Source organism: Silurus aristotelis, assembly GCF_946808225.1.
Source record: "Silurus aristotelis genome assembly, chromosome: 14".
Classification (NCBI taxonomy): domain Eukaryota; kingdom Metazoa; phylum Chordata; class Actinopteri; order Siluriformes; family Siluridae; genus Silurus; species Silurus aristotelis.
This window is the reverse complement of record NC_139587.1, coordinates 20551640-20579589: the sequence shown is the minus strand read 5'-3', so window position 1 is coordinate 20579589 and position 27950 is coordinate 20551640. Positions and strand designations below refer to the sequence as shown.

Genomic DNA, 27950 nt, shown 5'->3' with positions numbered 1-27950 from the left:
CTCATCGACTCTCCAACAGATGAATGGTAATGTTTCCTACAAATTAAAATGAAACAGAAAAATGGCAACAAATAATAAGGAATCTTTTTTCCTTAACATTTCCCCTCATTTCCTACCAAACATTCTGCATCGCTTTTCTTTTCACTGATGAAATCTGATCACTGCTAAGGCCCGGTCTCATATCCAAATAAAACGAGATTAGAACAGCCTGGATACCCGTAACAGAATTCATAAAGGTCTGATGTTGCTAATCTAAATGGAATCTCTGGGTAGGGGAAGACACATCGTGGAGTGTTTTAAATCATGTTGCTTTCCAGGCACCAGTCAGCTACAAGACGAGCAGTAAATCCACTTACTGACAGTTTAGGATACAGAACAGAACGACAACCTGTATATGGTAAATATGTTATGTACTAACAAATCAATATTCAGGGAGACCTTTGTAAAATAGACTTAGAAAATAGAAACTGAATCTTCTAGTTTCTCATATCATTTTACATTTAACCCCCTTAAAAAAAAAAAATTGATTTGATGGCAATGTACATCATCAGGTATAAGTGTTTTATACAGTGTTCAATTGTTCATTTCTTTATTTGTCACCTGCTACATCTGAACATCATATTTTTTCTTTCAATATTTTTGCCTTCAAACAGTCTGTCAGTTTTTATTAAGCTTTGATGTTATACCTTAACCGGTAACCATTTGTTCTTTTGCTTTACTCTGGCTGGAATTGAAACAAACCACTTTTGACATTTAATTTCTTTACTTAATTTCTGTCTAGAGAACTCGACTATTTGTAAAGATTTTCCCCCCAAATCCAGGATCGTAATTTCATTATCTTTGTGTTCACTAGCAAAATGAATGAATAAACAAATAAATCAATCAATAAATGTATAAAAAATATAATAATCTCACTTTTAGTTACTTCCATTTAAGATTTCTCCTGTGCAGATGTTTGAACTGCAATGGCCTTTAATAAATTAATAAATAAAAGTAAATATTAAAAAGCATATTAAACAAGATACCACTCCCTGTTCTAAAAATAGTTTTTTATTGTAATATATTATAAAACGCATAGTAAAACAAAGCGCAAAAGTACAAATTATTCAAACTCCCTCCGAAATAAAATAAATAAATAAAATGCTCATCACAGAACTGTTTTTAAAAAACAATTTTATTTGTTCATGATCTTTCCAAAAAGGCTAAATTCAACTCTTAAATTTTGTTAATGACAATTTTACAGTGATTTGGTTTTGATGGATGTGTACTGTGACATGCAATCAAATAAATATGTCATATGTTTAGTATACATTGGCAATACACACACACACACACACACACACACACACACACACACACACACACACACACACACACACACACACGCACGCACTCAGACACACGCACACACACATGCACACACACCCTGCAAAAATGTATTTTTATCCTTTTGTTTTATTTGTAAATCAGTACCTTTCAACTTTATCATTATCTCCATTACAATAAAAAATACAAAATATACAGAAGCAGACCAAGATAGGATTTAACAGAAATGAAAGAAAATGACATCATTGCAGTTATTAGGCTTTTTGGCAGATCATCTTGTTTGAAAAAGGACATCGAAATTTATATATTTATTAACAAATATATTTCTTTGTTAATATCATTATCAGGAAAACTACTTCACCCTGTTTTGTGTTTTTGTACAGGTTTAAAGATGGAATTATTAATGCAGAATAAATAATAATTAAAAAAAGGTTCTACATGCAAGAAAGAATTTCTGTTTCACAAATAAATCCATTCTTTTTTTTGTAAATAGAAATACACAACATTTTAAGGTACACAAAAATATTTTTTTCCATGATAAAGTTGAAAGTTTAGCTATATTATATAGAATAATATTGATTAGATTACTAACCCCGGCAGTTTCACCCTTTTAAGTGCAAGACTAAATCATCAAGCAGTAAACATTAATACATGAAGGCTATTCACACATCACATGTCCAGTTACATTTTGTGTAATTGCTTTTTCCAGAAAGAACATTCCGAACTTTAAATACAGTCTATGTAAAACTTTTTTACTGTTTTATAAGAAATACAGTATGTCATTACAGATTTTGAGAAATAATAGTATTTCCCTGATTGGAGTTTTTTAGGTCCCTGGAACAGAAACTGAATAAATTTTTCGAAAAGCTGAATTTCTTCACTCCTTAACTCAGATATACCAGAAACAAGCAGCAACACAAACATCTGGGTAAGATAATGAGCACATTATGAATAATAGTGCTAATCTCACTCAAACCAATTCGGTAATTTATTGTTTTCTGAGCTTCTAGCTTCTACCTGAAATAATGCAATTCAAACATTCAGAAGGGTTTTTTCTTCCCTTTAAATTTACATCTACAATAATTTTACACACAAGAAAATGTACTAATGAACAAAATAATGCAGAATGCAGAGTCATGAAACTGAGACAAACCCTTGTATAAACACAGGCAAATTTTCCTCTTTAAAATCAGTTTGTCTGCAAGAAAGTAGCTGGCAACAAAAACATTAAAAAATGGAACATGTGTAAGTGTTGGAATTGATAGCCCTTAGCACAGACAGTTTCTATGTGGTTTGCCTTAGACAAACAGAAACGAAGAGCCAACAGACACTCACAAACAGCATTTCCACATGATCGTATATAGTAAGCATGGTAAAGCTTTAATGTGAAATGAAGACAAATGATGCTGAGAAACTGCTTATCTCAGATATGAAACGATGAAGAAACAAAACACAAAAAATCAGTACGAGAAAACCTTTAAAAGACAAAGATTAGAGATCAAACACTATTCAGGATGTCGAAAATAGAAAGTAGAAGCACAAATGTACATTTCCAGCCCTTTACCCAGTAGGTTGAATGCGGTGTTTTCTACATGAAAAAAAATCAGGTGCAAATATATAGTACAAACATATTAAACCGGTTAGCTGTCTTCTGTGTGGAAGAAGCTTCAGAATAATTTATAAATAATACAAAAAAATTGAAGTCAAATGTAGTATGCCGTAATACACTCGTAGAAAAAAAGAGTACTAAACTGTATATAGTTGCTGAGCTGGTACGCTCAGGGGGACACTTCCTGTACCATCATTTACCTAAAAAGTTGTATACCTTGAAACATGTTTCTCAAAAATAAAAACTATTTACGCTGATTTTATGTATATTAAAGAATCAATTAAAGGTACATCATATCCACATTTCCATGGGAAGATCTAATTGGACCCCAGTAACAAGACAAAGTACAGTTCTACATGTACAGAACTGTTTTTCAAAGGGTAATTTGTATGATCGTATGATATAAAAAAAAGTGGAAGTATATTTTACTCTGAACATGTACAGAGCTCAATGGATGTAAATAATCACTGGAAATCTCATGCACAGGCCTTAATACCAGATTAATTTCCGTTCGAACAGAAGAACAACATTACTCTTTGATCTAACGAGCAGCTTCTGTTGCAGGGACATTTGTACATTAAACAGCACTGAACCTAGTGTTTTGGTATCAGACAGCATGCGAGTCGGACATTTTGCTCTCTCTGAAACAATGAGACTTGTGCACATTCAAGTTATGAAACACCCACAGCATCAACAGTACATGAACTAAGAACATGTCATACGTTACAGACGAGCACAGACACATATACACATTCACATAGAGAACTCGTAGTACGTACAATAGACGTAAACAATGGCTTTGAGTATGTTTATCCTTTTAGAAATGTTTGCATATATACCTAGGTATATACACAGTTTCACATACATGATGTCAGAGATTACAGTTATACGATCGGAGGATGCGTGAAAGCATCCACAAAACTTCTACATTTTTACAGGAAGTGAATGCATGACAGAAAATTGTTTACCTACGTATTATTTTCAATAATTATTGCAGTCTAAACAATATGGCTTTAACTAGTGAAAAAACGCTCAGCATTAGAAAAAAAGGTCACCCTTTATCATTCCTAGCTATTCAAAATAGAAAACTTGCCTTCTGGATTAGACCTAAAAACTACTGTCAATATTTACTTCGAATCTTTTTTTAAGCCAATTTGCCAATTCCACAAGAGTGGCTCAGGGACTTTTGTGAATTGGGTTTAAACACTCTAAATCTAGAAACAGCTGCTAAATAGAACTACCGTCCTTCCTTACTAAGAATAGTTAAAGGTTTTTATATTACCCTACATCACCCATTGCTCAGATCAAGCTTTGACATGCCGAGTATTTTTATTTTTCAGTATCAGACTGGCACATGTGTATGTAAACCCCTTGATATTGTCTGCTTATAAAATTCTGTAATTTTTAAACAGTATGAAATGTAAAGGAAATCAAATCAAAATGTTCAAATTATGCAACTTTTGACCCTTTAACCGATTTACCAAAAACTTTTTGCCATCTCTGTAATATTTTATCTTAAAAATGCCACAGTGGTTAAATGTTTAAAAAATCTTGTTAGATAGATTGGCTATAACCAGCAGATATATAGCCACAGCTATAAATAAATAGATAGCATTCTATTTATCTATGAATATGAAAAGGTTACGTAGCATAAGATCTTGGCAGTATTAGACAGTATAGTTGTCAGGGAACTAGAATGTAGAATTATTGTATATTTAATTTTTATTGGCTTGTTTCATTAATTCTTTCATTGAATACTTGCTTAGAAGCCAGAAAGTCAAAAACAGCTCATTCTAGACTTCGATTTGATTATAGGAATGAAGATTTTGTTGCTCTTTATATGGTCTATTGATTTTGGGTGCAAATCAAATTAATTCCTTGACACCTCCAATCAGGATTTTTGTTTCTTGTTAATATTTCTCAAAATTGATTCACATTAACTTGCTAGCCAATTTCATACTTTCATAACTTTTAATATCAGTATCTTTTTACTGCACTACAGTGGTGGCGTTTGATTGTCTTTCTGGGCAAAAGTGATACCTCCAAATAAAAATCACTTGCTCATTTTTCATTGAATCTAGCTCCCATCAGTGCAGTGTTTTCCAGGCTGGATTACAAGTACAAGTTTTCCTTCACAGAAAAGATTTGGTCACTGAAATAATTAGTTAGCTAAAATATGGCAGTGTTTTATTTTATTTATTTATTTATTTATTTATTTATTTATTTATTTATTTATTTATTTATTGTTAATCCAGTACAAACCTATACATACTTTCCTTTCCTAAAAATCATGCTGGCAGGACTGAAGTGCATATTACTTCTCTTCCAAATGTTAAACAAATGACTTCTCTTATTTATTCATACTCTTGCACTCTAAAAGACAAATATGGAAATAAGGGGAAAAAGTGTATCCAAGAAATGACAACTAGACATTGAGCATTCAGGATGTCTAGAACAGCATTGTAGACACACTCATGTTTTCTCGCAAGTCAATAATTAAGTCGAGATCCATTATTCAAGAGAGAAAACTTTTTCAGTCATATCTAAAAAATAACATAAAATCATCACAAACAATCAAATTCAACTCAAATATGTAGAAAGTAATCAGAAGGCATCATGCTTAAATTGGGGGACACTATCTGCACACACATAGACACCTCATCCCAGTGCCAGAGTTCTCTAGTGTCAACTGCATGGAATGCATTCCTGTTGTTTCCTTTATAATGAATCCCAATGGCCCACTATTTGCAGAGTATGAGGCCATGGTTGTGCATATAAGTTAACCAATAGAAAAATCTTCAACATATAAACAATCTGAACCTGAATGGCAGTGACAAGACCAACTTTGTAGGGGAATGGATCGTTTTTATCAGTAGAAATAACAACTAAGACTTTTTTTAGGCAGTGAAAAGCCTTCCACAGTTTGGCAAGATTCCCACTATACCCAGTCTCAAACTACATCACTTCCTCGCAAAAGTAAACCTCCCAGCAGCCCCCAAATACAGACTCATGTCCATTACTTTTTAAACATGTCCTGAAGAGGTCCCGGCAAAAATTTCAGAACTGTGTCCAAAATGCTCTCCTCGTCTTCATCGTCGTCATCCCCGCACCCTGCAGGAATGGCCTTTTTTGGGCGAGTTAGTGAGCCTTCGCAGGCTTGCTCCATGGCCGCTTTCTCCTCAGCCTCCTTCTCCTCTTTCTTCTTCAGTCCGTACTATATAATAAATGATTCAGACCACAAGCAGGATGAAGCATTTCAATTATCAAAACTTGCTTAAGTTTCTAGTGAATTGCTTTTAAATTGTATTAGAGTATTGTGGATTTCAAAAAAGACCAATGGCACATTTTATTATTTAAATATAAGGTAAATGTAATTTTCTTTTTAATTGTGCTATAATATACTTCTTAAATCATGTAAAATGCATACACCGGAAAAAACTCAACGGCATAACAGGTTCTTCCTTTTGTTCTGAGTTACAGTCATTCCCAGCATGGCACAGAGCCACAGGTGAGTCCTTGAGGAATCCCCTAGTGGCAGGCGGTCAGGGCCAGCAAAGTCTTCTCTGCTGGCCTAAACACTATCAGAAGCACTGACCTACATTTACAACCTAAATTCTAATATTTGCTCCATGAAATTGTATTAATTTATTCCCAACAGTTTATTCTCTTCATTTCATAGCGTTTCTCTTTGCTGCACTGCTTCAAGTACGTGTATGTGGAGGTTAGATTATTTGTCTAATCAGATTTCAGCCTCTATGTGCTGCCATGTCAATCTAATCTGCCCAGGGCCTTCAGAGTCAGTACTGCTGGCTCTTTGTCCATAGAGAATATTAGCAACGGGTCTGTTTCTTTAACCAATCAGATTTCATATTCGCATCAACGAGCCAGCTAGCTGACCCAGAATAGCGTCAGCATTTTTCCATCCACTGATGGGTTGGTCAGAGGGAAACTGTTACAGCCAAGTTTGACTGGCACAACTCGGCTGTAGCGCTCATACACATTAATACATCCATACATTTTTTACGCGTACGGAGGAAAAGAAATTGATTTGGTCTCAGACATACTTAAAAATAAATTTTCCAGAAAAGCTAGACTTTTGAGGAGAGGTCAGCCAACCTCGAAGCTAGCTAGCTTGTCTCAGCCCGGGAAAGGGTTTGTTCACCACTTCCAGACCAGTGAATACGAGCGGTACCACTGGATTACAGACTCTAAGGAGCGGTCCAAGTCTTCATCTCTGGAGAGTATGTTGGATTTTATTTACATTTTTTATATTTTTTGTCATGTTATTAGAAAAATATTGATTCTGAACTTCTACAGATAATGTAGGTGGCACAGTTGCGGTTGTAGTGTGTAGTTTGTGAAATGCCTCTCTCTCTCTCTCTGTAATGCCACGTGTTGTTGTATTGCATTTTTTAAATTCTTTTTATATAGTATTGATGGTTTCTATAATCGCGATGTGATAGTGGTGGTATTAAGAGGTAGATTAAGTTGCATAACTCCTCACTGAAGGCCCAGGTACTAAATGCATGCTCCACCCCTTAACCCTCAACTGCTCAATTATACACTTGGGCTTTAATTTACATCACTAGTCAGCTACTTGGGTTAAAAAAAGGTCTACAATCTACAAATTGTCATCTTCTTAAGAGACTGATAAAAAAGTAATTCTATTCTACATAAAAAAATGCATCCTGTTCAGTCAGACCCTAATCTTATACAAACTTAACATGATTTACTTCAGATTTATTATGAACTATAATATAAATGGACACTCAAAACTGCTTCAATAACCATAAATTCTTTGATGCCCAAGACAAACATCATTTGAACACACTTTAGTACTAGTTTTTAGTTTTCAGGTGTACCACAATAAAAATGTGCAATCAGCTGTTACCAAGAAGATAATGGATTTCCTTCTGAGTGGGTTCCTCATGTCTTTCCAGGGAGTTTGATTTCTTATGCCATCACCTTTGGCTTGTTCATTAGGGAAATGAATATAAATCTACATTCAGATCTCTGTAAAGCTGCACTGGTCTATTGTTAATAGTGCTATGCAAATTGAATTGAATTGAAATGAATTGAACAATTTTTTTGTCAGCACTTAGAAATCTGAATCTTTTCATCAAGGGCATACATGAGGTGACACCATCTCTAATGTTTTTTTAATTTTAGAACACAGTAACTGGATGTCATTGAAGAGTTATTGACATCCATATTGGGCTTGAAATACGTATATAAACAGAGTAATAGGCTTTTGCACAAAATCAGAGATAGAAAATACTTTTGTAACTATCTAAGAAAATCTTATACAAAAACACATATTCAAACATAGCAAAATTATAAATGTGCAACACAATAAGTCAATCTGTGCTTAATTTGTGGTGTTGGATCAGTTTCCACAGGCGTTTGGAGAATACAGGAAGCTTACCTTATCTCTGATGCTCTGTCTGACCTTTTCTCTCTCTGCCTCCATGCGAGCATGCTTAGCCTTCCTCTCCTCCTCTTGTTGCCGCAGTGCCTCCTGCCTCTCCTCTTCTTTCTTCTGGGCATCTGGGTCTTTTTCCTCTTCTCCACCTAACATTTTCCCCATGTCTTTGGTGGCCCCTGTAGAGGGCAGCCAGTATCTGTGTTAGTAAGCAATGCTGTACATAGTAGACCAGTGAAATGTTGATCCTAATACAGGATTGCTCTTCACATGCAAATTTGTTTTTAAACCCCTTACAATGCTTGTCACAATATTCAGCTATCTAAAATTATTATATAATTCACAAGTGGTATTTGTTTATTAGTTTGTATAATAATTGTGACTACAGAGAAACTAAGCAATGTATTTACAATTATAAGAGTAGAAACCTTGTGCATTGTACATCTACTAACTGTTGTCTTCGTACAATTCTCATTGAAGACATAAAAATTATTCTCATTAAGAATATATATATATGTGTGTGTGTGTGTGTGTGTGTGTGTGTGTGTGTGTGTGTGTGTGTGTGTGTGTGTGTGTGAAGAGATATATTCTAAATCTATTTGTCTGCATTATTGTAAAAAAAAATAAATAAAAATTTTTTTATTAATTAATAAATAAATAGCAAAGCAACCAGAAATTCTTGGGATATCCAAAGTAATCCTTAACTCTATGCTTTACAAGGCTTATTTTAGGTTTGATCTCACTATTTTGTGTCCTCTGCTTGCCTGTGAAAAGACTCTTTCACTGTGTGTGATGCTGCGGTGTTCTCAGCGTGACACGCTGCCTAAATGGATATTTCTGAGCCAAAATAAAGAAGCCAAACAGGGCCCCTAGAGAGATACATGCTTCTCCTCCCGCATAGCCATCTGTTTTACTTGTCTAAGTCTGCATTTGAGAGATAGACTTCTTAGAGAGAGCCACTGTGTAATTCCTATCTCTCGCTGTTTTTTTTCAGCTATTGGTAAGGAGTTTGCTTTAGTAACTCATACATTCATTTTAACCATATAACACTGAATGAACCAATCTCTAGATACATGTTTTAATGATTGGGAGTCCTACATTGACATTATTTGAATTTAAATGATAATAATGTTTTACTAAATCACACTGTTTCTGCCTTTGTGAAAGGTATGCTGCTATATGTGTTTACTCCATATTCTCTGTATATTCGAATTTTATTGTATTTCACTGCAATTCTATTTCATTTATATTATATTGTAAATTCTATATTATTTCTATACTCTTATATTCTATTCTATTCTATTTCATCTTTTATTACATTCTTAAATATTACACTGCACCAAAATGCGACGTACTGTAATACTTCTGACATGACACTTGACGTTCGCTTTAAATATTAATGTGGCTAATGATCCTCTCTGTCACAGTGTTTTATAGTTAAAAAAAAAAAGGAAACTGCAGAACAGCCATTAGGAACAATTGAGTGATGTTGATTGTATTAGCTGGTGTATTATTCAGCTGTAATCCATTATATTACATATCTTAGATTAACATTTTTCTCAAGTTTCATGGAAATGACTGAGAAAGCATTCTGTATTTCCTACAGTTACAGGAACTAATATATGGCATATAAAACTATATGCGCTTTATACAGTAAATGTATATCTAAATAAATGTTTTGTGTAAATCCATATGAACCTAATCAGCAAAGGTAGAGCGTGACAGAATCTAATTAAGTGCTTCTTGCACTCATTGACTTAATCTGTTGAATCAATGCATAGCTTTGGAGCGATTGTGCTTTTGAAAACGGAATGCTCACTGTGTGCTACGTGCAAAAGCCTCGTTTCAAATCAACTCTAAATGATAATGCACGGACCTCTCCTGCCTTTAATTATGTCCACAGGCTTCCCAGGGCATTCACTGCCAAAAGGACTACCAATGGAGGATTTAATTGGCGAAAGTGTGTGATTAGGACACCTTGGGCTGACAGATTAGCGTTCAGCCACGGTCTAGCTGCGTGTACAGTCTCTAGAGTGTAGAAAGTAAAAGGTCGCTCTTAATTTCCAAACTAGTCTGCCCACTCCCACTCCTTATCACCTCCACACTCACACACACACACACACACACACACACACACACACACACACACACACACACACACACACACACACACAAACACACACACAGCTTCTTAAAAGATAATTGACTCTACACCCCAGTGGTCACCTTTTGGCTAACCGAATTTGAATGCATGAGCGTTCTGACGTTCCATATGTACTCAAGGTCATTGCTGGTTTATTCACAAATAAATAGTGTAACCGAATAGAATACACAGGTCCGACCTCTATAATGGGCCATCGATATAAAGCTTTACTACAAATTCGTAAAAATGTTTTTTTGGTAATGGTTCAATGATTACCATACATTTTATGTAAGTTGAAATTTTTCTTATGAGGAATTTCTTCATTTGTACACTGCTACACATACAATAAAACATGTAAGCCATTTAATATAGTCATACCACACAGTTTGTTGTTACCATTACAAAAAAACAAGAGCTCCTTTTCTATTACATGCTGCATGGCTTTACATCAAAGAACTGAATGAATGAAAGACCGTGATGATGGAGGATGGGCGAGCAATTCTGATGATTTATCACAGCATTGGTTGAAAACTCATATATCAGAGGAAATCTCTTGTTCTCAATTATATGATTTTTTTGTAAAGTGAAACACAGAGAAACAGAGTTATAAAATGGATCATAAAATCTAATTGTTCCTATAATGGATAGTGTCTCTGTCATTGTCTTTGTGCTCCTTTTTTGCTGTCATTGAACTCGGTGCTTTCGCAAAAAGCTCCCGTGGGAGCCAAATGGACCTTGGCAACAAGAAGACATGTAAAGAGTGTTTTAAATTCAAATTATGTTTTTATGTGCACATTGATGTTCAGAATAATCTTAAGATGTTTAGTCCAAACAATTTCTAAGATGTGTTTTAAAAAAGAAAAAAGGTCAGGTCCATGTCTAAACCAGTATGGGTGCATAAGTTAAATGTAAAAAAAAAAAAAAAAAAAGTTCCTAAAACGCTATATATATTCCTGAATAATTTGTACAGGATGTGAAAGTTTGATGAGTGAAAGTGTTCTGAATAATAGATGACCTTCATGGATTAATCATGTCCTGATACTGTTACTACAGAACTGCACACAGATTAGCTCAAAGGAACAAACATCAAACACAGTGAAAAGAGCTGTATATTTGATAAATGTGTTCTGAATTATGGTACGTGTGAGATGTCATGTTTGTTTTCATTTAAAACTATTAATATACTACATAAATAACACTGACTTTCTGTAAAGCATCGTTACTTAGGTTCGTTTCTCCTATTCCTACATTGAAAGCAACAGCGAATGCCAATGATTTGATCTAAACCTGACTGCAAGCCACAATGCAGTTACTCAGAACATGTTTAGGGGAGCAATTACTATTTGAAATGCTAAAACAATGGAAAAACACAAACAGACAAAAAAATAACCATTCAAGGCAGTAATTCAAGCTTAGTGCTTTTGCACCTGAGACACAATACATAAAAGGTCATCATCCGATTACAATGGCTCTCAAGTGCCTGACACATCTGGACCCATCTGAGGCAATAGGGAAATACATTATCTATAGTTGTTTCGCTGATGAAACCAATGCACGGAATTGATTTGAAGAGTTGACCTTTAAACAAAACCGGTCCTCTTAAATTAGAAAATCTATATCTCATCCAAACAAACGCCTGAAATCACGACCTGTTTACACCGTAGCCTTGTGTAAAATGAGATCCAATAAACTGTCATTTTACTCTCATGCTCTTATTTGTAAGCAAGACCTAAAAATAGCTTTATGACCTTAAGGTAAACAAACAAACACCTAATTTTGTCTTTCTGTGATGGCCAAAAAAATGTTGCAAAGATAGCATCAATGCATTTTAGTTGGGAAACTTTAAGACTCTATTAGTGGTTAAAAATGTGATTTACCTCCCAGTGCTTGCTTCATTACAAAATCCATGGTGCACTTTATCTGGTCTTGACAAAGTTAGAGAAAAGGGTGCATGTATTCTATTTGTAGTCCCTGTTGTATTTAGCCACTACAGCATGTATTCTTCTGTGCTTGATGTTGGTGCTTTCACGCCTCTGGAAAAAAATCACACAAAACATTGGTAAATGGTCTATTCATAAGTGGAAAAAAAAATGTGAACATTACATTTACAGCAGCAACAGAGTTTAAATCAATATTACAATGATAAAACTAGATTAATAAAAATGCACATATATTAAGATATGATACAATGGTTTTGCATCTGACCCATGCAGTAAAATGATCTCTTTCATAACTAATTCGAGCTTAAAGTCAGTGTAAATGAACTCGAAACACTCGTGAACACTCCCACTTTGCGAATCAGTAGGGATTTATATAATATGACTTAATATAACTGAGAATGAGAAAAGTACCTTCATATTATGAGAAGATTTAAAGGTGTAAAAATCATTTGTTTTTAAAGCTGTTTTTGAATCAAGATCACACTCATCACAATTCTGACACTGCACATTACTTATATCAGGGTGATAGCTGCAATGTAAATCAAGAATATACTGGATTTTGTCTAAAATGCATCAGGTGCTGCCCTTTGGGTAAATTGAGCATGGCATTTTGTTAGATCATGTTAATGGAGCGAAATGCAAACAGATGGCTGATATAGAGCATGTTAGTGGGAATCAAATCCATTAGAGTGTTTTTTTTTTGTGGTGGTGCTGAGCTTAGCACACCATTATGAATAGGTTATGAAACAAATCAATCAAATGGCCTGTATTAATCATGTCCTTGGCACCATGATTTTCCTAAAAGCACACAAAATTACTTAGAAAAGCAAAGAAAAAAATGTATTTAGTAAAGAAGAAACTGCAGCAAGTCATGCTTTTGTTCCCTCCAAACAAAATTGTTCATGTACAGTATGCAGCATCTTTGAAATGGTTCACATTTAATAAACATGAACAGAAAAGAACTGTTTTGTAATACGGACCACGCTGACCAGCGTAAAGCAGACTGAACCTGACAGCAGTCATATATCTCACATAAAAACATGTAAATAAGCTTTTGCAACATTTCTCAAGCAATGAGCTCTTTTTTTTTTGTATGATAGCTTTCTAGTAGATAAACCACTAAGTTTGCATCAACAATGTCTGATAAACCAACCAGTCTTCTTTATATTTTTAGATTATTTAAGACAACATAATAATATTAAAATAATTATATAATATTAGATCCAAAGCTCATTTTCCAACACAGCTCTAATATCCTGTTCAAAAGTAAATTAAGTTCTTATTGATTGTAACTACAGTATAATGGGTGTCAGAAACCATTCCCATTGGGACACAGGGTTGTAGATTGGAATATTACTTGATTTGGCACTGATTTATTAGGTTGAATTCGGGAATGGATAAAAAAATGTTGTGGTCCTCTGCAACTTGATCCTGACACCCTTTGACTTACATTTACAGACCAAATGAGGATCCAAACACAAGTCCTATAAAGAGTGTAAAGTCTTGCTGGAAATACAGTGTAAATTACATTTTAGTTTCCAGCCCTGAGCACTGCAATATACAATAGAGTAAACTTGCAAAGTAAACAGCCTCATGCCATCCATCTTGCTGGACTAACAGGTAATTGTAAAGACTTTTATTAGATTGGACTGCATGAAGTCACTGACCAGAAATCTGTTGATACCTGTGGAATATTATGATAAAGCTATAACATTTGTAATTGACCCAAAATGTAGAAAAGATTGCTGACGTGATAGTGAATTAAAAAACATACATTCAGGTACATGGGGCAAAAGTACAAAAGAAAATTTCATAGTGTTGAGAAATAGTAAAAGTCCAGGTGAATTTGTTTAGTCATTTTTTCTTTTTGCAGCTATAAGTGAAGTCTGAATTGGTACGCCTTGAGAACTTGTGGCAAATTCTCAAATTCTCTAATGCTTATACCATGCATAGCATTTTGTATATAATCTTATATTTTGTATATCATATTTATATAAAATATAAGATTATATAAGAAAAAAAGAACATTAATTACATATAACAAGCATTTCATCAAGAGTCAAGTTAAATCAAAAACTTATCCTAGGAAAATTAGGTTTAAAGCAGGGACAAAATTAACCACCAGTCCCTTTTTGGGCACCATACATTTATTTACCCATTCATATCTAGGGGAAAGTGAAAATCCAGCTTTTGAGAGAAAAAACAAAGGAAACCCACATGGGCACAGGGGAAAACTTGCAAATCTGCACAGACAGTACCTGAGTTCAAAATGTACAGTAAAGATAATGTACAAATACAGTACACTCAGACTCTTTTCTCTGCATATCCCAACTTGTTAAGAAGCTGGAGTGGGAACACAGATTTATCTGCAATATCGTGGTCCTGGAGCAGAAAAAGTTCAGATCTTTATCTATAAGGTGTGCTCGGATTTAAGCTCACACGTTAATTTTGAATAAAATAGCCAAATCACTGAGCATCGCTGCTAATCTCCCACTGCCAAAAATGAGAAACGCTTGTACTAAACTGCATAATACACATCATTTTTATGTTTGTTGAATGTACCTCTAGGTTATAGTGGTAAAGGTTAATATTATTCAATATTTCAGGTGCGAAATTTGTCAAGAGTAGATATATAAGGTGTATATACATGCAGTCAATGGGTCCTAGCATTCCCAGCAAAAACCTAATGACCTTGGGGACTCAGACCACATGATAGGAAAATCAATGAATCGGGGCACCTTGAAGCATTCAGAGAAACACATAAAGGATTGCTCTTTGTTTTGTTTTATTATATAGAACAAATCTATGATAAATAAAACAGCATAAATAAGGAAACACTGACATCTATTTCTCTAGTCATTCTGGCATCTCAGATTGTTTTATATTTATTGAAAAATAAAACCATAAATAAAAAAAAATGCCTTCATCTATAATATATAATTTGTCTTTACCTCTCAATTTAATAGACTGAAATCATTTATTTAATTCCTGTGACTGGATGGTAATAATTTATAGCAGGAGGTCATGCTAGAGGTAAAGGTGGCCTGGTTTCATTAATTTTTTACTACAGTATCATACACCAAGCCTGTCGTTTTAGAAGTCTGTTACAAATTAGTGGGAACTCAACTCATTTTTACCCCATAGCCTGAGAATAGATTCTAAAAAAGGCCATCTCATTTACCATTGCTTGAAGGGCAAAGTCATTACGAAATAGATATCTCACAGTATAAACGAGCCCTTGTCATAGAAAGACACTGGGGATTATTTATTAGAAATTCTTTATGAAAAGGACTTGAGGAACTACACTGCAATTGTGATGTAAATGCATTTAAAAAAATAAATATTAGTTTGCCATTGTATTAGGGCAGTTATAATAAACAAAAGATGGTTTTATTCTGGATTAACTACCATCTGTTAAAATTGTAACACACTTCTATTTCCTAATTATATTCCATATCTATTTTCTTGTAAATCAGTTAATGGTAGAAATGTTTACAAACATGCAGTTTAACTTGAAAAAAACGAGATTCTTTTAAATGCATGGCAACCTGAAAAAAGTACACCCACCCTACTGTAATGTCAAAGATAATATCGACAAAATCCTGTGTAACTCCTAAATTTTTAAGACCTTCAATTTGTAGTTTCAAAATGTGATACAGACCTTACACGAATTGAATGCAAATATTTAACATTTGAAAAATTAAAACATGCCAGCTAATCACACAGAGGGGGCTTGCTATGTAATTAAAACCACCAATTTGTGTGTGACTGGTCACGGTTGGAACTGGATAAATTGCAATTTTATCACTAAATCAAAGAAAGTCTCTGTGCAAATGAAGTGTCAAATTTCCTCATAAAAATCACTTGAATGCTTGATCCTTGATGTGATTCACTTTACTGGACTTTCCTTATTTTCCTTGTTGGAACACCTACAGGTTTTGTACACAATTTATCATTCATTCATTCATTCATTCATTCATCCATTTTCTCCTGCTTATCCGTAATTCGGGTCGCGGGGGCAGCAGTCTAAGCAGGCCCGCCTTCGACTGCTGCCCAATCCTCACAGCACCGTCCCTTACGGTCCCTCCTGCAGGTGGTGAGCCCACGGGAAGGCGGCCCCACGTCACTCCGACGTCACGGACCTTGATATTTCCCTCGTAAGGGACCCCCGAAGCATAGAGGGTTAAGGGCCTTGCTCAAGGGCCCAAGAGTGGCAGCTTGGCGATACCAGGGCTTGAACCCCAGACCTTCCGATCGGCAACCCAGCGCCTTAACCGCTGGAGCCACCACTCCCCCTAAACAAGAAATCAATGAATGTTAAAATAAACAGCTCATTTTTGTGGTGATGTGTTTTTTTCTTGCTTGTTATCTAGCTAAATGAGCAGCATTTGTGCATGGTCATTATTATTAAGCATATTAACTAGTGGTTAACTGGCTAACTGAAACATTTACAGCTCCCGTTACAATATGAGCAATAAAACTAGGAACATTTTAATGCAAATATAAATATAATTATGGAATATGTTTATGCATAAAGGAAACAATCAGCATGTTCCTCTGTTTGAAACACTGCACTTTGACAAACCTGACAAAAGTTGATATTTTTTATACAATTCTTAAATTTTAAATGCCACTTTGGCTTCGGAGATGATTCTTGAAACAAGAGCACTTTATTTATAACACTTGTTCATAACTGCAACTATCTAATCAGCCAATCACGTGGCAAGACTGCAATATCTAAAGTGCCTTGTAGATAATGGCCAACAGCTTAGGGTAATGTTCGCATCAACCATCAGAATAGGGGAAAAATGTGATCTCAGTGATTCTGACTGTGGCATGATTGTTGGTCAAGAATAGGTGAACGTGAATATTTCGATAAAGGCTGATTTCCTAGGATTTTCGCATACAACAGTCTCTAGAGTTTATTCAGAATCGGGCAATGACCACTTAGATAAACAATCATCAACTGTGTTAGCAACTGTGGTGAGCAGAACTGCATGCCAGAATACACAACATGACAAACTACAACAGCAGAGGACCACAACAGGTTCCACTCCTGTCATCCAAGAACAGAAAGCAGTGTGCACAAGCTGAACAAAACTGCACAGTTGATGATTAGAAAAACATGGCCTGGTCTGATGTATCTCGATTACTACTGAGACACACAGATGGTAAGCGCAGAATTTGCCACCAACAGCATACATCAATAAACCTAACCTTCTTGTGCCAACAGTCCTGGCTGGTGGAGGTGGTGTAATGGCGAGGGGAATCCCAAACTGTTTTCACGAAAATTACAACAAGACCATGTTCTTCAGTAGGCTTTTTCAGACACCGATTCTAAATACTATACTTTTGGAATGGGGTAGACCACGAGATTCAAGGCAGGAAACTACATCAGAACAATATGCAAGATTGCATGATGTAATCATATCAAAATCATTTTCTTAAATCATGTGCAATCCACGGCATGGCAAGCTGGGGACAGAGCACAGGGTCAGCCATTATACAGCACCCACTTTACAAAGAGGGTTAGGGGCCTCGCTTAAGGGGTCCAGAGCAACAGCTTGGTAAATACTGGGGCTGAAACCCCTGACCTTCAAATCAGTAATCCATAGCCCCTGAATTTTTATTCTGCCATCTGACATTTTGTACACAATTTGGCAAATGCAGTCCTTAATCACTTTGAATTGATAAATATGTACTAAGGTGTTTCTTCGTATTGATTTTTTGTCAAGAATCAGTCAGAAGTGCACAAATGAGTTGTCCAAAAAAGAACATACAAATGCAGTCATATGGCGGCATACTCAAAGTCAGGGTATAGTAGATAATTAAATTACACTGCATGATCCCAAGCTTGGTTTACTAAATGATTCTGACAGCAAAGGACCATAGATGGTAAGATTAAATGTAGGGCATAAAGCCAAGAAAGAATGTTGTGCAGACCCATCACTCCCAAACATTACACTTTTTAATTATTATTTGTTTTTTACTGTACATGAGCATATTTCGAACAAGGATAATGGTCCAGTATAAATTTTAGACTACATACTAAACAAAATACATGGACTGCTCATTAAAGTATTTCAAAAGTCTTTTTTGGAAAGATTTTACACATACCTGACAAAATCCTTTTTCTTTTTTCTTTTTTAAGTAAAAACAAAAATTAACAAATAAATTGGTAAGTAACTGAAGACTTGGCTTTGCATTTGGGAAATTAAAGTCTTAGTAAGTCTCTTGAGGATGTATTTGCTCTTATCAAAAACTTTACATATTTGTGTGAGGTCTGACTTTATGTGATTCTTCACCCATTCCTGCTGTGTCATTAATTAACTGTGGCCCCTGCTTTTCCTGCATGCTTGACTGAACAATAATTTGTGGTTTTAATGATGAGTGACGGTGTTCCAAGTGCTGCAGAGATGGCGTGAATAGAGTTTGTGGGGGACTTTGCTTTGCATTTCACACATGGTACAGCATGAATATTTCATTTTGTAGTGTTTCTTGGTTGCACAAAAACACACTTTTATTATTATTATTATTATTATTATTATTATTATTATTATTATTATTATTAGTATTTACTTTCCCACTGTCTGATGTAAAGGTCACTTTTATTAAATAACATATGAGACAGGTTTTTAACATAAAACTGCATTATTTATATATTTAATGATTTTTTGTTTAACAATTTAAATTAAAAATTTGAAATTCATAATGTAACATTTTTTTCTTTCTTTTAAACTTTAAGGTTGAGAACCTACTTTATGAAAACTAGTCCTCTGAAATGGGAGATGACAAGACGTAATATAAGACGAGGTCCTGTGCTTTGAAACCTTGTAGTGGTAAAAATATTATTTACAATGATAATACATAATATGAATAAAGAAAGCGCTGGAAATCCAGCTGAAGTGTACATCTAAATAACCTCTTAGGTCCCACCTGAGTGTATCTCATAAATTGGCAGGGGCAAATAAGGTGACGTTTAGGAATCAGTTGGGAAGAGTTGTTGCCAAGGCAACGGCTTCCCATGTAAAACACAGGGTGCCAGGACGAGATGATGAGGCCTAGTGAAGCGCAGGATACTCCAGGACATCAACTCTTCATTTCCCATCACACTTTCCACACTTCAACACACAGTGAGTTGTTGCTGGGACTGAATAAAGCATGCATTGGCTGGAATAAGTTTGAGCTCATTTTTGCCATGGTTTTGCATCATCTTTCTTAGACACCTGTACTTGCCTGTCAAGGTTTTCAATATCCCTGGTCAACTGGAGATGTCATATACACTTTTCATGGCTCATGAAATGGTGACTCCAGATGAATAATGAAATTTTCATATAATATGTCAATCTCCTTACTTTGTACCAGAGTGTACATCTGGACATCATCTCAAAAATGTTCTGCAAAAAAGTATTTTTGGCTTGTTAAGTCCAGGTAACACAGGTTCTACCTACTCCTTTTTCTTTATTTAAATCAGAATAAATTCTTAGGTGAAATTTATTTTTTTAACACAATTTTTTTGTGTATATTTGTTTAATTGTGATAACACTATAAACAGTCAGATTAGGGGTACAATGCAATTACACTAACTGCATCTGTAATTGATTATGTTTATGGAGCTGGATTAATATCCAAATTTGTATTCAGATTTAAACCCAAAAATGAATTTAGCCGAAACAGGTAGTAAAAGCGGCTAAATTGGCTTTACCTAGAGATTTATGCAGGGAAGAAATTTCATCCTGCTCATGCAGTTTTTATTTTTGTTTAACATTTCTAACAAATGTAATTTGTTCTATTGTTACCACAAAGTTTAGCCCAATTTAAACCACCATAAAACTAACCAGACAGTTACTAATAACACTGTAAATATATTGTGCCTTGCTTACAAAACTTTTTGTCTTGTGAACTTTATAGCACAGAAGTTTACACTTTGGGACTTTTTCGCTGCCTGTTGTGGGATCCGAGTTTTTATCCATATCTTTACTCTAAACAGCACAAATCATACACATTTTTCTTACAAGCATTTTTTTTCTTAAAAAATACTAATTTGTAGCTCCTTATTTATATTTATTTTTACATACATTAAGAAAACATTATTGTTTTATTTTGAATAATAGTATTTGTTATCATTTCAATAATATATTTTCACATAAATCTATTTATTATTAACAATCACTATTCTGTAGGCCAAACTTTGTTGAAAAGCTATGACTCATGCCTCCAATTGTGGAGTCACACTTCTTTTGTGCCTAAACTTGGTTGGTGTTATAATGTTTAAAATATCGAAGCTGAAATATGACCTGCCATAATCCCGATCTGATCCCTCTGACACTATGCTGACTGTGAATTACTATACCAGGAGGGTCAGGGTGACTCATGGTATCTCATGAGCATCTTATAATACAATATTTTTCAGTCCCCTGCCTTAATTTTTTTGCCATTTTTATCCAAAGAAACCATGCATACTGTAGCTTTAATATATAATCATTATAATATGAAATATTTCAGGTTATTTGTTTTGTCTATTTTTTTCTATACTATATTATTAGCCTCAGTCTCAACTCACATAGACCAACATATGAATATTTATACTACAGCAGCATATGAATATTTATTTCACGATCAGTTGTGTCTACTTGCTTTCAGGGAAGGTTTCTGCACTCACTTTTTCCTGACCACCTGCTAAGTAGGTGTCAAAGTATATCAGTGTGTGCTAATAGCAGGGAGGCCACCGAAGCTCCATTCTCATATGGGGGGCCAATTAGCCTCTGTCATAACACCATATCTGTGTCTGCCACATATTTGCTGACTTCAGTAGTTACAACAGAATTCATATAGAAAACTGCAGGGTTTATGCAAAAGTACTGACATATAAGATCTATAGAAGAGATTATTGGATTCCAAAATAGAGTTCTCTATGCTCTTTTTGACATTTTGCGATATTACTCATCACTGCTGTCAATGATAAAACAAACATATAAACATATAAAAGAAACACATACAATTAAAGTTTTATAAATAACTGGATAGAATCTTTTTTTAACAATATTTAGTATTTGATTAACTATGAATAGCAGGAGAGAAAAATAATTGTAAGTTGTTAGCATCATTTATTAGTAGCATAATGTTTATTATTTTACAGCTAATAGATTTTGCTATGACTATGGCCATAGCTTTGTTTAGCAACAGCTACAGCCAATAATTGTATATAACCAATTTTTCAGCAAAAAATTAAAACACAATCACTGTTAATGCCCAAGCAGAGATTTACCTTACTATTTAAAGGTAAATACAGAAAAAAAAACCAATCATCACTTCAAGTTCAATCATCACTTAGCATTTATCATTTTATAGATATTCTTTCATTATATCAGTCTCCCATTTTGTTAATTTATTTATCTCCTTCTATTTTGATGCTTGTTTTATTTACTAATAATTTGTAACGTGTGATACATTGACTCTATGGCCTGAAGAAAGGATAATTATTATCTGGTGTTTTGTCATTATCGCAGTATAAACAGCAGGTAGTTATTGCAGACCTTATAAAGTAAACAATCCGAAAAAAAACAGGCATGCAACATCTGGCATGTTAGACTTTCACATTAAAATGAGCTTCAATTTTCATACACCACATGTAGATTTTAGGATTAGCAAACGATATTAGCAGTTATATCCCTGTGGAACATATATTAGTCCATCTGTGCCACAGAAACCGGCCTGCTGTGCTTTCTGAAGTATGATAGAGCAGTTTATTTATTTAATTATTAAAAAGATTCTCTGGGTTTTTAGAAAAAAAATAAAATATTGTATAATGCAACTATAATGTATAATATAATATATGCTATGATATTGTATAAAAACAAATAAAAACACACAAGCTCACAAGCAAATAAAAAAAACAAGGTCCAGAACAATTATTAAGACATGAACTCTTTTCAATGCTTCCATCAGGAAAGCATTACAGGATCGTGAGGACAAACAATGAGAATTGCGTGGTGTTTTTATTTTCCCTTTCAGGAAATCCAGCTACTAAATCTAGGGCCTATATATTCTGACCTCACACATAGACACACATAAACATTTGCATTATTACAAAAAAGCATTAGGAATCTTTTTATAATACACTGGTTTCTGTATATAAGGCAAAGTTTATTTTCTTTCAATATAACACTGACTTACATTCTGGTGTATGCTTATTATATCTTGTTTACTATTTGTTTGTTTATTTTTTGTTCTATTTTATTATGTGATTACGCTGTCTGTTTGCACTGTGGGATGAGTTTAACTTTACACTACATTACATCATGTCAGGTATGTGATATGTATGAGCCAAATAAACAACCTTGAACCTTGAATCAATATTAAAAATTCTCAGTTCAAATAAATATTCAATCAATTGTAATATTCAATACAAAAATAAAACAAAAAAACTTTAACCTGGAAAGCAATTTTTGGCTACCTCATGCATGTTTTGTTAGTTGGAGAAGTGCTCAGTATCTGTGTGTCTGCCCAGAAGTGCACCACTTAAAAAGTACAAAGAATGTGGGCAAGAAAGATAAGCTGTTATTTTAAAAAGCTTGCTGTGAGCAGGCATCCAAAAGAAAATGATTTTGCACAATTTACCTTAATTAAAGGACTTTTCAGTTCACAGCCAGCTTTCCAAACATCCGACAATGGCAATAGTTTTCAAAAATTACATTCTGTTCATGTTGTGTTTGGGGTCAAAATAATAAATTTGAGGTTTTGAATGAAACTGAAACCTTACAGTATGTGCTTGGATCACATTTCTCTAGACATTTTCTAAAAGCCATAAACCATATTTATATTACAGAGATTCTTACAGAGGTTATTTTGGTGTTGGGGTAACAAGGTAAAATATATTTTTAAAAATTAAATACAAATAAAAAATGTAAATCTGAAACAGAAAAAGTCAATGCGGTTGTTCGATTCTCTATGTCTATCATTTACACTCCCAGCTGTGCACACACACCTGCCATCATTAGCATCTCCAAGGCCATCATCAGTATCTCCATAAGAGCTTTTGTGTGTATTCAAATAATATGGTATAGACTGTCACTTACTGCCATAAAATGATATGCATTACAGGGAAATGTTTTATGTGTATCACTAAACTCTAAGTAGGGATGCTTCAATACCTAGATAAGTACTGTATGGGTCTATCCAATATCTTGCATATTTATTCATATTCATGGACATATTCTAAAACTACATGTTACTAACCAAGTAAATGTACTCACACTACTGACTCCACGACAAAAAATGACCAGGTATGGACGTATTTTACAATTAAATATAACATAAATGAAAAGTGGAGAAACTACATTATCTTTCTACAATACAAGCAACCTAACAAAACATCTTAAATGTAAAATTCATCACACAAACATTCATGACAAGAAGCACACAGAGGCAATGAATGTGGCAGCAATTACTAACATAGCAAAACAAAATGAGTGAAGGCTGAGTGAAATTAACATCCCTTACTCAGTATTTCGTTCTTGACAATCAGCCAAAATCAGACATTTCCAATTACAACGGAACATTTTTGACATTCAGTAAGACAAAAGCTTTCCTAAATGAAACAAAACTGTCCCCACTGCAACCCTATTGATTCAGTTAGTAATGTTATTATTATTATTATTATTATTATTATTATTATTATTATTATTACTATTATTATTATTATAAAAAAGCAGGCCTAATATTGTGATCATATAGTGATTTTCATGGTCACTATATAAATCCCAGAAAATTCAACAAAACCAAAAATATTTCCTGATTGCTTAAAACTAAATAGCTTACTAATTTTTGTATGTGTATTTGTACTCTTATTGACCAGTACCAACAAATATGTACCTACCATTATGTTTTTTTTTTTTTTCAATTGAGCTTTACTTTTTTTGCCCTCTGGCTGTTTCATGTTCAGTGTTTTCCTATGGGAAAAATGCCATTATAACCTAGCAAGATGAATGCGAATCACAGAAAGACTACATCCTGCATTGGCTATTTCTTTGGTGCTGATATGAATAATTTAGCACTTGATATCTATCCCTGCTGCTGAGACTTTGCTGATGATTTTTCGGTAAAAGAATGCAAGAAATAGATTAAGAATATGCCATTCATCAACTGTCATGCATAGTATATTAGTACTATGCAGATCACATTTTTTAGTTTTTTTCTTCTGGTCAGCTTAATAGACATATAATTAAGTAATAGCACAGGTGTATGTGAGTGTGTGCGGGTTCTGAGATCATTATGTTTGTTTGCCTCTCAATGTGTCACCGGGATGTCAAAGAAAAATAAAACCTCCAAACAGTTTTGACCTCCCAAGACTAGATGAATAGATCAAAACAAATATTTGAGCAATGAATATGATAAGGGCACTTCTTATCTCATGTATCAGCGGACGGTAATTCAAATAGTACTTTGAAATTCCACAGCATTTTGATTGATATATAATTAAAAAAATGATTAAAGTAACATTTTAAACTTCAGTCACTGTACATCACACATGAGCAATTTACAGTACATAATCACAGCTTTGGTGTCTGACAATGTTACAGAAATGAGAGCACTTGAAGAATGTTCTGGGGTTGCACATTATTAAACCTTCGCCTCGGGAACAATGGTTTAAAACAGCAGTGTGCACTTAGGGACATGGGGTGTGCAAAGTCCCATTGGCATTAGTATCCCTGCAGCATTATGCATCAACCTGACCTGTGTTTTCTGTCAAACAAAGATCTCATGTTGTGTCTATCGTCATGCTCTGTAGCTTATGCCGTCGTTCTTGCACATCACTACTAATTTACTTTTTTTTATTTTGGACATCTTTAACATATGTTCACATCTATTGTGCTTCTGATTGAAGTGTGCACACCATCGTATCTCCGAATGCCGGGTGCAATAGCTGCAAAGAGGCATCATACATATAGGGTACGACTTATTACTTCATAAAGCGTTACTGTATACACATAAGCACGCACGAACGAACGCACGCGAGCGCGCACACACGAACACGAACGTGAAGCAACAGGGAAGAGCAGTTCAGCTTCAGATGAATTATTTACGCTGTGTATGCATGTGAAAGCCCGTTGAAAGCACTGCGCATCTGTTCAGGCCCGCGTGTGTTATTGATTTCACTATAAAGGAAGTGAAACGTGAGAAGAGGCAACGTGTGATTCCGGGTTTAGGACACACCGGCAGCCTCCACGACGAACCGACACAGCAGAAGCATCGGCATCCTCTTCCTCCTCCTCCGACGTCGTCTCCTCCATCTCATTTTCTCTCAATGCACATAAAAGCAGACACAAATGCACGCACGAATGCACCTGAAAAAAAAAAACATTATTGCATGTGTGCGCGCGCGTGAGTCCCGCACTTCCCAGTGCAACGTGAAGCCGAAGCGGTTCATCCCGTCTTGCTCCGCGCGCCCTGCACCCTCACGCGCTCGACGCTAAACCCTGCGGCCGCGAGCCGAACGCTGCGCAAGATGGGAGAGCTACTTTAACACTGCGCAAAAGATCCATGCATGCAACGACCGTGAGGCATACAGACCTTGCGCCGACAGTGAGGGACAGAAGGGCTGCAGTCTCCGGTTTTAGTCCGCCTTATCTGTTTGAAGGGAACAGCGTCTGCTCGCCTGCGCTCTTACGAGTCTCCCTCCTACCCTCCGTCCCTCCCTTCATCCGCAGAGCTCCACTCCTCCCTCATTCTCTCCGTCCCTCCCTCCATGGTGCATCTATCCCCCTCCTCTTCACTTCTTTCTCCCCTTCTCTATCCCCTTACTTTATTCTTTTGCTACACATCATACTTTCATTTCAAAATTTGGTGCAAAACAACAACTTCATACCTAAACGAAAGCAATGCATTTCCAATATTCCATACCACTAGAGATGCAGTAACACTTACTACAGTTACACTTACTGTACTGATGAAAATCTGTTGCTCAGAAAGCATTCTTCTTGTTACCAATAACATGGTTCTTAGTATTGAAATGTAATGGACAGGACTGAATATACACTGTGGATGAACAGCTACAGTGCTGAAACACTTACATCCATTCATCCTTGTGAACTGAACCCAGGGCCATATGTACATGCACATGCACATGCACACACACACACACACACACACACACACACACACACACACACACACACACACACACACACACACACACACACACATATGTAGCTGCAATATAAAGAGCCAATTCACCTCCAATCCACTGTTTTTGAATGTGGAGGTAAATGAAAAGCATTGAGGAATCAGATGTGGAAAAGGGAAAGAAAATGTGAAACATTTCACAGACAACAACCCAAGTTCAAGCTCCAACCCAGAGACCCTGAAGCTGTGTCTGCCTCACACTACCAACTGTACCACCATGCATCCCTGCAGTGTACTCTTTGTTAAGCTCTCCTCCATTCTGGCAGCTGTCGATAAAAATATGCTCAAATGAATAAACTTCCAACATGCAACCAACCATGACCAGGAGACGTCTTTACTTGCCTGTCATTCATCTTGACTTCTCTTCTTGCACTTGCATTCTCAACCTACGCATGTGTTTTTTGTTAGGGAGGATCACGGATGGAAGACTGTGGAGTTGAATTTGTGTCTCAGAATAGCTCAATTCTGCTTTTCATACACTGTTGGTGTACACCAAAATCCATGTAAATGTACTCTTATGTTCATGAAATCAACAAAAATATTAGGTAATTCCAGTGAGATTTTTAGTCATAAAAAAAACATTATTCAGCTTATTTTATATTCCGTTTTCTTTTCAGTAACTTATAAAGGATGTATACGCCATATCAACCGTAACATTAAAACCACCTGCCTACATTTGTGTAGGCAACCTTGTGAGGTCAAATCATCACTGACCTGTTAAGGCTTGGACTTTGAGGTCTTTGAAAGTGTTCTGGGATATCTGACTCCAATACGTTAGCAACAGTTCTTTTAAATCTCGTGACTTACAAGACGTGGCCTCTATAGATCAGACTTATTTTTCCAGACATCCCACAAATGTCTCCATGGGATACCTCCACCAAATTGCCTTCTTCCTTCAGTTCATCCTGGTGCCATCTCTTTTCCAGATAAGCATCTCGCACAGACACCTGACCATCCACGTGATGTAAAACAAAAAGCGATTCCTCAAAAACGCTATGTTCTTCCAATGCTTCATGGTCCAGCTCTGATACTCATGAGCCACTTGCAGCAAAGGACAAAAGGGTCAGCATGGACACTCTGATAGATCTGTAGCCACAATTTGCCCTTTTCCTTACCCCTCCCCATTTTTTTGCCTTCAAACACAACAAATTTAATAACCAATGACCATGAAATTGTAGAAAACATTCTTAAGCAGTGAAATGCATGGTCATTTCCAAGATTTCCGCTTTCAAAAGATTTGAACTGTTTTTCACTAACCGTAATCACTTCACATGCCATATATTTTCACACCTGTGCTGAAGGACACGTCGGTGCTGAATTGCTTTC

General features: G+C 35.2%; 1 protein-coding gene across 1 annotated transcript; it reads right to left on the bottom strand.

Annotated features, from left to right (window-relative positions):
* Positions 1-1437: 1437 nt before the first annotated feature.
* Positions 1438-26166, bottom strand: cplx2b (complexin 2b). Its single transcript, XM_083560767.1, has 4 exons — positions 26013-26166; positions 12378-12533; positions 8361-8536; positions 1438-6149 (listed from the first exon to the last, which is right to left on the bottom strand). Exons 2-4 carry the CDS (start codon positions 12406-12408, stop codon positions 5952-5954), a joined length of 405 nt encoding a protein of 134 aa, XP_083416893.1. The 5' UTR covers positions 12409-12533; positions 26013-26166; the 3' UTR covers positions 1438-5951.
* Between the last annotated feature and the right edge of the window lie 1784 nt (positions 26167-27950).